This window comes from Talpa occidentalis, unplaced genomic scaffold (genome assembly GCF_014898055.3).
Source record: "Talpa occidentalis isolate TD23 unplaced genomic scaffold, MPIMG_talOcc4v2.1 talOcc4.8, whole genome shotgun sequence".
In the NCBI taxonomy this organism is placed as follows: Eukaryota; Metazoa; Chordata; class Mammalia; order Eulipotyphla; family Talpidae; genus Talpa; species Talpa occidentalis.
Window position 1 is genome coordinate 96,370,761 of NW_023605194.1, and position 14,165 is coordinate 96,384,925.

General features: G+C 35.9%; 1 protein-coding gene across 1 annotated transcript in view; it reads left to right on the plus strand.

Moving 5' to 3' along the window:
- The window catches only part of ADAM7 (ADAM metallopeptidase domain 7), a 151,971-nt gene that overhangs the window by 17,834 nt on the left and 119,972 nt on the right, over window positions 1-14,165 (plus strand). The window contains exons 2-3 of the mRNA XM_037497748.1: window positions 6,479-6,582; window positions 11,663-11,739. Of these exons, the coding sequence (XP_037353645.1) occupies window positions 6,479-6,582; window positions 11,663-11,739 (181 nt within the window). The remainder of the gene's footprint in view (window positions 1-6,478; window positions 6,583-11,662; window positions 11,740-14,165) is intronic.

Consider the following 14,165-nt stretch of genomic DNA (forward strand, 5'->3'; position numbering starts at 1 on the left):
TCCCCGGCCAGCCAGAGAGAAACCCACATGGCACAGCAGACCTCTCCTGACTCGCCCGCTGCTCCTGTCCTGTTCTGTTCCCCACTCTGTCTCTGGTGAATCTTCTCACCCCCCACACCTCTGGCCTGTACCCAAGCTCTTGTATTCATAAATAACTAAATCTTTTTTTAAAATGATGTAAAAATATATAAAATAAAAAATAAAATAAATAAAGTGGGCAGGAAAGGTCTTGCTGAAAACACAAGAGACATTAAAGTATTAAAAGAGGTGAAGGTGGGAGCCGAAGAAATGGAGTTCTGAAATGACAACATGAGGGCTTGTTTGTTCTGGGTACAGAAAAGACAGGGCAGCCAAAGTGAGCTGAGAAGAAGAGTTTATCGATAAGACACTGAGGCCAGAAAAACCAGTGATTTGTTGAAAGCAGGAGAAGTGGCTGCAGGAGAACATAGAGCTCCTGATTTTGAACCAACTGTTCTTTTCAGTGAACTGAGCATGTAATTAATGTTCTGAAGTTAACTTCTAGAAAGAGAATTGCAATTCCACCTTGATTAATGTGGTTTTAGAGTATGTTATGATATTTCCTTCAGTCAGACAGAAAAATATTCATTTTAAGTTCAGTGTTTCTATGTGAAGTTTTTGCCATTACTATTATAATTTGAATGAAATATTTTTCTTTATGCACTTCATTCCCTTCATTCATTTGATCTATTGCCCCTTCTTTTTATGTTCCCCTTTAGGTGGTACAAGAATAAACATTTTGCATAAGCAGATTGCAATGTTTGTTTTTTTTTTTAATTTCTGACACAGAATATCATTAGTTATCCTTCCTGGGCTTCTACCACTGTAAATTAACTCCTTTAACTCCTTAGACTTGTGGGATGGCTCTCCAAGTTGCTGGTTAGAAAAGGATTGGGAGTAGAACTGAAGGAAGCTTAGGAGTCCAGTCCTGAGGAGGCATCTGGGTGGGGAGGGGGTGAAAAGGAGAAAGCTGGGAGACCTCTAATCAAAATACTCCTGGTTAACTATTTTGTAAAAAGCATTGAGGGCTAATAGTCTCCAAGTTAGATAGATTGATTAGAGAGTGATTAAGATGAAGAATAAATCTTTCCCTTGAATAAAAAGAGATGCCCCCCCACAATAAAAAGTATACAGAGCCAGACAGTAATTTTCTTTTAATATCTGCTTTCCACTTGATTATGTGACTTAAGTAAGCTACAAAAACTTTTCATAAATTTCTGTTTTGAAAGTTCTTGGTTGAAGCATTTGGATTAATTGTAGATGATGCCATATTTCTAATATTTTATATTTGTTAGAAAGCTAGCCCAACTGTAACCTGCCCATAGATATCAAGCAAATGCCTTAAAATCATTTACCACAACAGTATAAATGATTGAGATTTCATGATTGTCATTTTTAGAATAGATTTATTCTACTTACACAATTTTGACTGTAACAAAATCAGCTCAATGTTTGTCAATTTAAAATGTTCTTTACAGCTGTCACTGTGAATGAAGCTGGTAAGCGCCATTTGATGTATGAATATTTGTTTCTGAAGCTTCAAATACATTGACTATACCCATCAGTCTTCAAGGTTATTTGTATTGACCTGAAGGAGTGTCAGAAATTCTGCTGGTAGAGATGATATTTTCAGTTTCGGTTATGTTCAAAATTTCACTGCAACTGCTACTATTGTTAGCTTCATTCTGGGAGATGATAAGCTGAAGTTGAGAGATTAGATATTGTCCAATGTCTGTAGGTAAGAATTTAAAATGTTAGATTAATTTTAAGTTCCATATAATAGGATCTGCATTATATATCCTCCTCATAATTAAAAGATAAAATAATTATAGATTACTTATTGAGTGTTTACTTTTTTGTATATTTTTTACTTTTTAATGTATTAATGAAAATCATTTGACAACCTATTGTTCTAAGCACTGAAGATACAGCAATGAACAAAACTGATATGCAAATTTGCCTTCATGAAGGTATATTTTAAGGAAGGATGACAGGTGATTAAAGTATAAATAAACAAACAAGCAAGTATACAATGTTCCAAGTTGCATCTAATGCTAGGCAACAAAGAGCTGAGAATTGAGTATGATTATTTTGCCCAGTGTTCTTGGAGAAGATTTCATTGACATAATGCCGCTTAAATAGAGACCTGAAAGCAGAAAGGAAATGAGACAAATGAATGAGTGGAGAATATCCCAAGCAGAAGGAACAATAAGCAAAGACCCTTGAAGCAGTAACAGGATCGGAGAGTAAAAAGGAAAGAAATAGGATATGAAGAATCAGGCTATGAAGAGAATCAGGCTAAATCATGCAGATTCTGGTGACTATCATAGGTCTTTGACTACTACTCTGAGATACGAAACCAGTGAAAAGGTTTTCACGGAAGAGTTACTGTGGTGTATAGGACATTCTGAGTGACATGCAGATAGTACATTATCAGAGACTAAGAGAAAAGCTGTAAGATCAATTGTGAGGTTATGTCAATAAGCTAGACTAGAAATGATGATGTCTTAGATTCATACAACAACCATTGACATGGTGAAAAATGGTCAAGAAATGGTTAAATATGTTTACTGATACATGGGAAGCAAGATCTGGAGGAAAGAGGAGTCAAGGATGTCTATCCAGTAAATGTAAAATGATAGTTATGATATCTTGAGATATGAAGGCCTTTGGAAACACCAGGTTTGAAAGTTAAGATCAAGAATACAACTTTGTACTCATGTTTGATAGATATACTAGATATTTGAGTAAAGATGTTTTTGAAAGGATTGCTCATGTGAGTCTGGAATTCAGAGAAATTCAGATGACATAAGTAAATTTGGCAGTCATCATTTTACAGATGATATTTAAAGTCATGAAAGTAGATGAGAACCATCTTATTAGTAACTAAATTGAGAAAAAAATTCCAAGAATTGAATGTGGGGACAGTAAATATTTAAACATTGGAGGAGCCAGCAAAGGTGACTAAGACAAAACAATGAATGATCATAGAGGATATCAGTGGTATAAGATGAGCTAAACACTTCAAAACATGAAAGTGACCAACAGTGTCAAATGCTGCCAAAGATCAAATTAGTGAGAATTGAAAACCATCAATAACATTGACAAGAATGCTCAACATAATGTTGAGTGAAGGATAAAAAAACTCATTGAAAAAACTTCAATAGGAAATAGGTAGAGAGAAACTAGAGACAAACTGTGGACTCAACTTTCAATAAGTTTTGCTGTTAAAAGAAATCAAGAAGGGATTGTACCTGTGTTGAGGGGGAATGATGCAAAATAAATACCTCTTTAAAAAATGAAACAGCAAAATAAGTCAGAAAGAAAAAGAAAAATACCGGTTGGTCTCACTCATAGCAGGAATTTAGAAAACCTAAATAAGGGGCCAGGAAAAAGACTAATTAATACAAAGTAAAAATCAAAATCAACAAGCAACTATAAACCAGAGACACAGTATGGGTTGGGGAGAGGAAGGACTAATGTCAAAATAAGGGGGGGTGTAATTGTATGGGGAATACAACCAAAATGAAAATGCATACATTGTGCAAAAATGAAAAATTATGTAAGAATTATATAAAATAAAATATTTTAAAAAATAACAATAGAAAAAAATAAAAATAAATAAAAAAAGAAACAGGGCCTCCCCTGGTGGCACAGGTGGTTGAGCTCTGCACTCTTAAGCTGGGTCCCACATGGCACAGTAGACCTCTCCTGTCGTGCCCACTGCACCCCTCAGCAGTGTATTTCATCAGTCTGCCTGTTCTGTTCCCCACTCTGTTTCTGGTGAATCCTCTCACTCTCCCACGATTCTGGCCTGTACCCCGGTTCTTGTATAAATAAATAAATCTTAAAAAATAAAAAAATAAAAAAGAAACAAAATGTCAGTATATTTGTATCTATAGAGGTGGAGATGATACAATAGAGAAGGAGAACAATTGTCAGAGTGATGAAATTGCAGGGAGAGGAGGCAAGAAATAATGGAAGCCAATATATTAATGGTGGACATGGGCAGTAGAGCCATAGAAACAAGAGATGACTGCACATTGACATACACACCATCCTGATAGTAAGGTGTGATAATGGCAGATGAGACAGTGTTCTTCTGATACCTTCTTTTTCCTCAGTGAAATAGCAAACAATGTGATCACCTGAGAATAAGGAAGGAAAAACATAGATATCTGTGAAGAGAGTATAAAATAGTCAACTAAGAACTGGAGAGTGAATGAATCACGGATGTAAGATTGCTTGTCAGCACAGAGACACACGCTGCTAATATACACACCATTCCTATGAGATCCATGTTATTCATACAACTTTTATAGATGAGAAATCAAAAGTACAGGAATCTCTCATGATTTGTCCAAAGCCACTGTGTTAATGAATGAAGGTGATTTACATTTATAGTAATATTATAGGAAATTTACATTTATAGTAATATTAAAGGAATAATCAAATAATATGAGATAGAGAAGGGTATAGAACCCCAAACACAGATACAAATTCATGCTGGAAGGCTGATAACTCTTTTTGTAGAGTGTAACAAGAGGACACAGTTACACAGATAGGCTTGTGTAAGTCCTTTGTATGTCTCTTAAGGTTTTCTTTTTTTTAAAAGTTTTATTTATTTATTTATACAAGCACTGGGTACAGTCAGAAGCACGGAAGGGTGAGAGAATTCACCAGAGCCAGAGCGGGGAGCAGAACAGACAGACTGAGGAAATACACTGATGAGCAGCAGGCGCACCAGGAGAGGTCTGCTGCACCATGTGGAAGCCTCGCCAGTTGGCGGGGGGATTGAACCAGCGCTGCCGAGGCTGCAGGCAGCTTCGCAGCCCAGTGCTCAACTGCTGTGCCACTGGGGAGGCCCAAGGTTTTCTTTTTTGTATCAATTTGAAAGAGTTGTGTTATAAGGATATTGCCCCTCACCTTTTATTATATGCTTTGCATGCACTTCTGGAATTTTGTTTAGTTTTTTAAATCTAAATTAATTGGTGATTTTGAGCAAAAATATTTTCAGTGGTTCATCTAGTCTTTTATTGAATTTTCCCTTACAAATTTCTACATGGTGTTCTTCAACCAAATTTTATATAAATGTCCTTCAATATTTTTTCTAAGATATTTATTACATTTTTTTTTCAATGTTCAGACTAATGAAGTAAGGATCTAATTTTTTCATCTAGACTAATGCAGTAGGGATCTCTGCCCACCCCACCTCCACCCCCACCCCCACCTCAGTGGTTGATTTTAATTAGTACGTGATGTCCACCCTCCAGCTTTTAGCCTGAAGCACCTCACGACTTGTGTAATATGACCAAGGAACACTTCCTTCTTCTGGATCAAAACTGCCGGTGAGTGTGTCAGGTTGTTCATCCTTGGTGGATGCAGGAACAAAGAACTGCATACTTTTTCTCAAGCATTAGTGCCCCTCTAGAAGCATTCAGAATGTTTGCTGGAAGTTTATTTTTCATGACTTTGTTTATTTCTTACATCGAAGGTATGTCTTCATCGTTTCATCATGGTTTTCTTAATATACTTCGAGGTAATATCTCTTTAGTCACAAGGTTTACATAGTAAATGATAAAAAATTAAAGTTTCTTGATAATTTTTTGAGAAGCTAGTGTAAGACTTGGTCTAGATTATGACTAATCTTGGGATTCTGTGATTTTATGATATGCCTTGTCACTCATATACCTTGTTTACAGTGAGGAGGAGGGAAGGGTGGGCATGACTGTGCATCTGCAACGTAGCCCGCACTGTGCTGTTAGCCACCTTGTATATTAATATGTTTATAGTTCTTATTTTAATTTACCCTTTAAGGTAAGGAAATTGAAACTAATATCTACAAAGAAGAGAGATTTGATATGCTATTCACAGTCACATCACTAATAAACTGGTAAAACTTTAATTCAAATAAGAGCGGATTCCTAAATCCTGTGCTTTTTCCTCTGTATTGTCTTTAAGGAAGTAAGCATGGCCCACCTCAGATGACTACCAGCTGTACAGGAAATGTGTAGATTATGTTTCACACTGATTCTGCCTTACTTAAATCCTTCCAACAAGTAAAAGTCTTATATTCAGCTATGAGAGTTAAGATTTCAATTGCAAATGTGCCCAGGAGATAAAATCAGTAATTTACATTGAAAACATTCATTTCAGTGCAGACTTTGACAGGTGGCAGAATCCAGATCAGCAGGACAAAGCTGGCAGCTGCAGGCTAGAAAAGATGGAGGAAGCTGAAGGAACACGATTTCTTCCTCTCCTTTCTAACTTTGCTTGCATTTCTGAATTTGGGGTTATCCATTTCAATAATTTCTTTACCTGGACACAGGGGGAGCTATTTCACAATGCTGTACGTGGCTGCTAACCAGAAGCAAGTGAACTTAGAATAATTCTGATGTCCAGTCACTGAGGGTGGATGTTAATGCTAGGTATATTTTTCCTTCTTTTGTTTCTTTTTTAGAAAAGGCCATCCTTGAAGTAAAGGGTCAAGAACTGGTTTATCCTAAAAAACTTCCGTTGATGCAGAAGCGTGACGTTGGGCACAGCCATGACCATGAGATAGAGGTACAGGCTTTGATGGAATAAATAAGATGCAAGGCTTTTATGGGCATGTACAAAACAACCTCTGGCTCCGATCAAAAGTAAACAAGACAGAGGTCTCAGTTTTCTGGAGAAACCCATTCACTTTGCAGCACGAGCCTGGGAGGTGGGGAAAAGGGAAGCAACACGTCTACAAACTAGGAAACAAAAAGGAGTAAAAGTAAGGGGTGCCATTTTGAATTACCCAGTTTATGTGAAGAGTTTCATTAACTCCCCCAGACAGATTTCCAGGCTGATTTAAGACAAACCTCTTTGGTTTTAAACTGGTGTCCATGGAATGTAATCTCCATGCATTTTGCGTTCTCAGCTGCTATGCAAGTTTATTGGCCTTACCGATTCTGCAGTAAACTTTGACAATCTTCACAGCAACAAAAAGTCTTGCTTGACCCATTGCTTAGGTGTTTATTGAGGTGTTAATATTTTAAAAAATTCAAGTTTTATTTTCAAAAATAATAAATGTTTATTATAGAAAATAAGTAATACACATAATGCAAACAAGCTTCAAAATTCGGTTATTTTCAATTCTTGCTATGGTAAAGAACCTTTGATAAATGTTCTTAGATATTTATTATTGGACATTTGCATTTTGAGCTTAAAGTTTTCCATTCAGCTCATGGAAAATACTAGCTATCCTTTTTCTCAAGTACTCCTTTGGAAGACTAAACCTTACCAATGCAATGATTTTTCTTCTTTTTACCAGTAAAGGAGGCAGCCTTCCAGGCTCTCACTTTTTAAGTTTCTCAGACAAAGTAAGACACATTTCAGCCTTCCAAATAGTCCTATTAAGACTTTTTCTCTAAGGCTTAAGATGATAAAACAGCATCTCTTCATCTGCTTTGATTTGGAAATAATATCCAACCATTTTTCTTCAGTAATCCTTGTTTAAAGATTTTTGCTTGATCTGTTTTTTTTTTCTCACTTTCTCAAAATTTTATTCTTTGGAGGTTCATACTCAGTTAAGAGGGTTAAATCAACTTTTTACCACCACTGTAGCCAGACTGGTGGTGGGTGGGAGGTTCTTCTATAATCAACTATCTTAAGACTGAATCAAGATTCATATTGAAAGTCCCATTCATGATCCTGGACAAGGGCAGAAAATATATAGAGAGCATGAAACATCTTTTGGTACCTGAAAATACAGAATTTCTTAAACCAAGAAACCCCAAAATCCCAAACCCACACTGATGGAGTATGTCCAAATAATACAGGAACAACTAAAAAAGTATCCAAGAGCATGGGACAATCTGAAAAACAAAATTAGTTGTATAGCTTTGGAAATGAATGTAGACACTCCCCTCCCCAGGTGGTGGTGCACAGCTCCCCGCCCCTTAAGTATGACTTGTGCATGGTAACCTCATTCCAATGAGCACCATATGGAAGGGGGAACACATGTAACTTCACACCTGACAAATGCCTTCTCAGCCAGGTGGTCAAGGTCAACATTATCAGTAATAAGTCATGTTTGGTATGTGGTGGTGAAAATGGGGCTATATTTTGTGTTTTTCTTCCAAATCTCCATAATCCCACTCTAAGCATGAGAAAAACTTCAGAAAAACTTAAATTGGGACATGCACTACAAGAGACTTGATCAGTATTCCTGAAAACTATCATCAAAAATAAGTAACATGAGAAACTGTCAGTCTAGAGGAATCTAGAGTGCGGATAAGACTCTTGAATAGCGAAAGGACGTTCAGTAAAAAAAGAGGAAGTCTCGGAAAATGTAGACTTTAATTGGCGATACCAATTAATTTTGACAAATACACAGCAGAAATGTAAGATATTAGCAACAGGGGAATTGGAGTGTAGTGTATACAAAAATTCTCAGTACTTGCAGTTTATCTTTTAGATAAACTTAAAATTATTACAAAATAAAATTAAATAACATTTTAAATAAAACATTACATTCTATTTATTTAAAATAATAGTAACAATATTAAAAATATTAACCCACTTGACTGATTACATACAGCTTGTTAACATTAATATGAGATCTATATTCAAATACTCAAATTTCCAAAAATTTCATTGTCTTCCTGCTAAACACACAGACACACACTCATACACACGACACATAATATTTCATCATGTTGCAAAATGAGATTCAACCTTATCTTATTTGATTGAGAACCTAGTTTTTGCCTGTGAATTCTGTCTTTATAATAAAGTTGTATTTTGTGTTAAACTTGAACAAAAAGGATCCCTAATACACACCACACATTCAACAATTACAAAACTCACCTCCTCCCTCCCTTCAAGTTGCCCCACTTCAGAAGATCTTCCTGTAGTTAGCAGAACAAACAAATCAGAAACCTGAGTTAACTCTTGACTCTCCTCTCTTTTCTCCTGCATCAAACAATCACTAAGCCTGGTAGATTCAGGAATGTAACTGTCCTTACAAATTATCTGCTCTTCCTCATTCCTGCTGCCAGACCTCTACCCAAATCATCTGAATTTAATCAGTAGTCTTTACAAGCTTTCCCCATCTGCTATCATGATTTCTGCTTATCCATTATCCCCCAGCAAGTCATCAAAAATACTGCAGCGATATTGGCATTGTTTCCTGTCAAAACCTCTTGCTTTGCTTCTCTTTGCTCTAGGATAGAGTCCACATCCTTTTAAAGACTTATTGGGCTCTACATGATTTGGCTCCTTCCCACTTTTTCATTTATTTCAACACCACTTACACTCAAGTTTTCAGGAGTATTGAACAATATTGAAATTCTCTCTGCTCCATAAACCTGTCGAGTTCCTTCCTACGTCAGAACTTTGGCAAGTGAGTCCCTTGCTCCGTCTCCTTTTAATTTCTCCAACACAGGAATTGCCTTTCTGCTAGTTTGATGCTCTAACATTCAATTAAATGACCGCCATTTTGTGCCCAATTTATTCCATTTTATCACTGTGCCTGAAATAACAGCTATGAGTAAACAATAAACTAAAGAAATGTGTAAAATAGATGGCCAACAACTGTGAACCTTAAGTTACAAAGGATTCTTATGAATCATAAAGAAAATAGCACAAAATAAAAAATATTGAAAAATACATAAATTAGAAATTTATGTAACTACAAATAACTAAGCAAAAGAAAAACAATTTTTTTATTTAAATATTTTATTTTACAAATTCTTACATCTTTTTTTTAATCTATGCACAATGTATGCATTTTCATTTTGGTTATATTCCCCATACAATTGCACCCCCCCTTATTTTGACACTAGTCCTTCCTTTCCCCACCCCTCTCTCCCTCCCCACCGTAGTGTGTCTCTGGTTTATAGTTGCTTGTTGATTTTGATTTTTACTTTGTATTGATTAGTCTTTTTCCTGATCTCTTATTTAGGTTTTCTAAATTCCTGCTGTGAGTGAGACTATCCGGTATTTTCCTTTTTCTTTCTGACTTATTTTGCTGAGCATGATCCCTTCTAGCTCCATCCATGTTGCTGCAAACTGCATGTGTTTATCTTTTTAGATTGCTGAGTAATATTCCATTGTGTATATGTACCACATCTTCTTGATCCAGTCATCTATTTTTGGGCATATGGGGTTGCTTCCAAAGCTTAGCTATTGTAAACAGTGCTGCTATAAACATAGGGGTGCAGGTGCTCTTTGGAATTACTGTTTTTGTGTCCTTTGGGTAATACCTAGGAGTGGAATTGCTGGATCATATGGAAGCTCTATGTTTAGTAGGTCAAGAAATCTCCACACAGCTCTCCATAGTGGTTGGACCAGTTTGCACTCCCACCAGCAGTGCAGGAGAGTTCCTTTTTCTTCACAACCTCACCAACATTTGTTGGACAACAATGTTAATCTTCATCACAGAATTCATTACAGTTATTTCATTACATGAGAGATTTTATTAATAATAATATCTGTTTTTTAAAGATTTATTTATTTATGCATATAAGAGCTGGGGTGAGAGGATCCACCAGAGATAGAGTGGGGAACAGAATAGGCAGATTGACCAAAACACACTGCAGAGGGGAGCAGCAGTCAAGCCAGGAGAGGTCTGCTGCGCCATGTGGGTTTCTTCCTGGCTGGCTGGGGATCAAACTCATGCTGCAGAGGCTGCAGATTGCCTCATAGTGTGGTGCTTAACCCCTTGTGCCACCAGGGAGGCCCTAATAATAATATCTAAACAAGGAAATAAGAATCACTATAAATTGCTGGTGAAATTCTAAACTTGTATTCTTTTCTTCAGCATAATATGTAAATATTTACCAAAACTTTCCATTGTTTCCCTGTCTCTGACAATGAAATTCTAGCAGCAGTGAATACCCCACATCAATTTCTAATGTAGACATAGGTAAAATAAGTTCATATTGTTCTTCTCGGCCATAAAACACATACTGTAAAAGAACATTTATGGGGATAGAAAATGGTCATGATTTATTTTTATCTGAAAATGTAGATGATAAAACATTATACATGATACTGTTAAAAAATACATGAGCAATTACTAATCAGAGATGGTCTGCAGGGGAGAGAGAGGGATCAAAACAGGGCAGGGAATGTGTTATCACCCAGGGATTATGGTGATGGTGCACGGGTGAATTGGTAATAGGAATTTTGCGGGGACTACACCTGAAAAGAGAAAGCATGTATTGTACAAAAAGGAAGAATGATGTAAAATATATATAAAGTAAAATAATATCACAATGCAGGAAAAAAATACATCAGCAAACGATCCATTGTGGGGAAATACAGGGATATTTAGTAATTTGTACATCTCTGAATGAGGGGAGAATATGTCTTTTTGTTTCATTTTATTTTATAACTAGAAAAATTCCCACTAAAATTCATGCACCTAAAACTTACATAGCATTATAAACTAAGGGTAAAGTAATAAAATTTTATTAACAAAAGAAAAAATGGCTTAAAGCAAAATCTTCCATATATTAGCACTCATCAAATTCCACTTATCCATATTTATTATTTTGCCAGGTAAGTGATAACTAGGTAGCCTGCAGGAGCTCTGGTTTCCTCTCCACCTACCCACAATACATACAAAATGAGCACACATTTAAGTCATAAGACGGATGTTGTTTTTCAGGAAACTTATGAAGAAGAATTGTTGTATGAATTAAAACTAAGAAGAAAGATCTTAATACTTCACCTTTTAAGATCAAGGTAAGTTCTACTATGATTTAATACCTTATAGATTTAGTAGTCTGTTGTATCTCAGTTTCATAAAACTTCCAGTGAAGTGATTCTTCAAGTCACTGTTATCACTGTACAATCTAAATTCTTACTCTTGTAATACTGTTCTCCAGTTTCTAAATCATTGCCTACTTGGATACTGCGTATTCTGCGAGCTCTGTATACTCACTCTAAGAAGAGATTTAATACACCATTGCATAATTAATCAGTGGAACAAAAAATTTGAAAACTGTACTTTCTTAAAGTCACTTTTAAGTTATTTAAAATAAATTTAAAACCAGCTTCTTTTGGAGAGTAAGCTAAGAAGTGGGAAGACCTTACTTCATCAAGTTACCTTGTTTAAGTTAAGTAACTCCAATGCCCCTAGCTTTATTTCCCCTCTTCACTTTTGAATGTGGTTTCCATTGATTTCCTTTGGGCAAACATATCCGAGCTCATCTTATGCAAAGATGTTTGACCTGATGTTGACATCTCTGATGTGCAATCCGCTCTTACCCTTAGTTCCATGAAATAAATTATTTTTGTGCATACTACAGAGGCTCCCAAATCTGTGCATTTTATTCATTCAAATATTTTCATACAATGTGATAACAGAAACTGGGTCTTATTGATGTTTTTAATCTGTTCCTATTTCTTCATAACCATTGTTTTTCCATATTTCACCTTCTAAGTTTAATTTGGCTTTGTTTTAACCATACTGAATATTTATTTCATCAGCTGATATTGAGTAATAGAGGTGAAACTGGATAGACCTACCATGTTTTATCAAATTGTTTATTCATGCACTAGAAACATTGACTGGGTCAACGTAGATTTTGCTATAATAAATTTATGAACAGTATTGACCTCAAACAAAAAAGCAAGTTCTTAACTCATCAACAGAATGGGTTTATTTGGAAACAACAAAAGAGCAGCTAAGAAAATGCAATCTAGGGTCTCCCCTGGTGGTGCAGGCGGTTGAGCGCAGTGCTGTGAAACTGTCTGTAGCCTCTGCAGCGTGGGTTCGATCCCAGATGGCAAGGATCCCACATGGCACGGCAGACCTTTCCTGTTGCACCTGCTGTTCCCCTCAGCAGTTTATTTCAGCCAGTCTCCCTGTTCTGTCCCCCACTATTCCCTGTGAATCCTCTCACCATCCCGTGTAGCTGGCCTGTACCCCAGTTCTTGTATAAATAAATCTTATATTTAAAAAAAAAAAGAAAATGCAATCTAATGGCCAGACACCAGTCACCCTCTTAGAACAACATTGCTGCCCCCAGATCCCCACTTACATAGCTCTTAGAAGGGGCTATAGTAACCATAGAGTTTATTGGAAGAAACTTAGAGTTTTGATGTGTGATGGCATCTCATTTGTTGGCTTGTGGCATTCTTTCATTGACTGAACTGTTGCTGGAAAAAAAGAATATCCTTCCTTCTGCTGGGGAAGAGAGCAATATCACTACCCTAAACAAGTGGAAGGCATGGTGGGTGTTGCAATTTGCGGATGGCATATGCTAAAAACCTCATTTAAATAGGGCTTCTATTTATTATTTCTCACATAAGTGAAAAGTTACATGTTAATGTGTACACGAGACAAAAAGATGTCAATTTAGAAATCTATTATATAGCCAAGTAGTTTACTGAAAGTTTTATATATATTTCAAACTAACTACAAAATGATGGCATTCTATTCACTTCTTGACTCTCTTTCATTTTTACTAACCTTATTATGAAAAATTTTACTCATAGAGAAGATGAAAGAATTTTATAGTAAACATTTCATAAACCCAATTGATATTCTTATTGGTGTTTTAATGTTTATTTTATATCATATCTTCTTGTCTATCCATTTATCTATCTGTTTTCCATCAATTATTTGTATGGATTTCAGATTATATTGTAGACACCCATAAATTTCCCCCTAAATATTTCAAGAAATATATCATTAGAGCTTAACAATTGTTTACAATTTTTCTTTTGATGTAATTTTCATACAGTGAAATGTACACTCCTTCTGTACATTCATTGAATCCTGACCATGCACATACCAGTTACCCTTATTTCTATAAATATACATAGCTCTCACTGAGAAATCTTCTTAATGTTCCTTCCTAATCAACTTGCTCAGGTTTTGCTCAAAGAGGTCTTTTCACCATAACTTCATTTTGTCCATTCTGGAAATTCTTAGGAATTTTTTTCAACATGTGCAATAAATAAATAGTACAACACATTGACACCCAATAGTGCACTTAGGAGGCTGCCTTGCTAAAACTGCCACAATCTTTTTCTGTTTGTTCTAGTCTTTACCAAACCATGAAATCTAGGTGGAAAGGCTTTCATGGGAATAGGATTAAATTTGCTTCTCTATTTTTAGCCTAAGATAACCTTGCTGAGATTTGAAAGCATCCTGGAGGTTT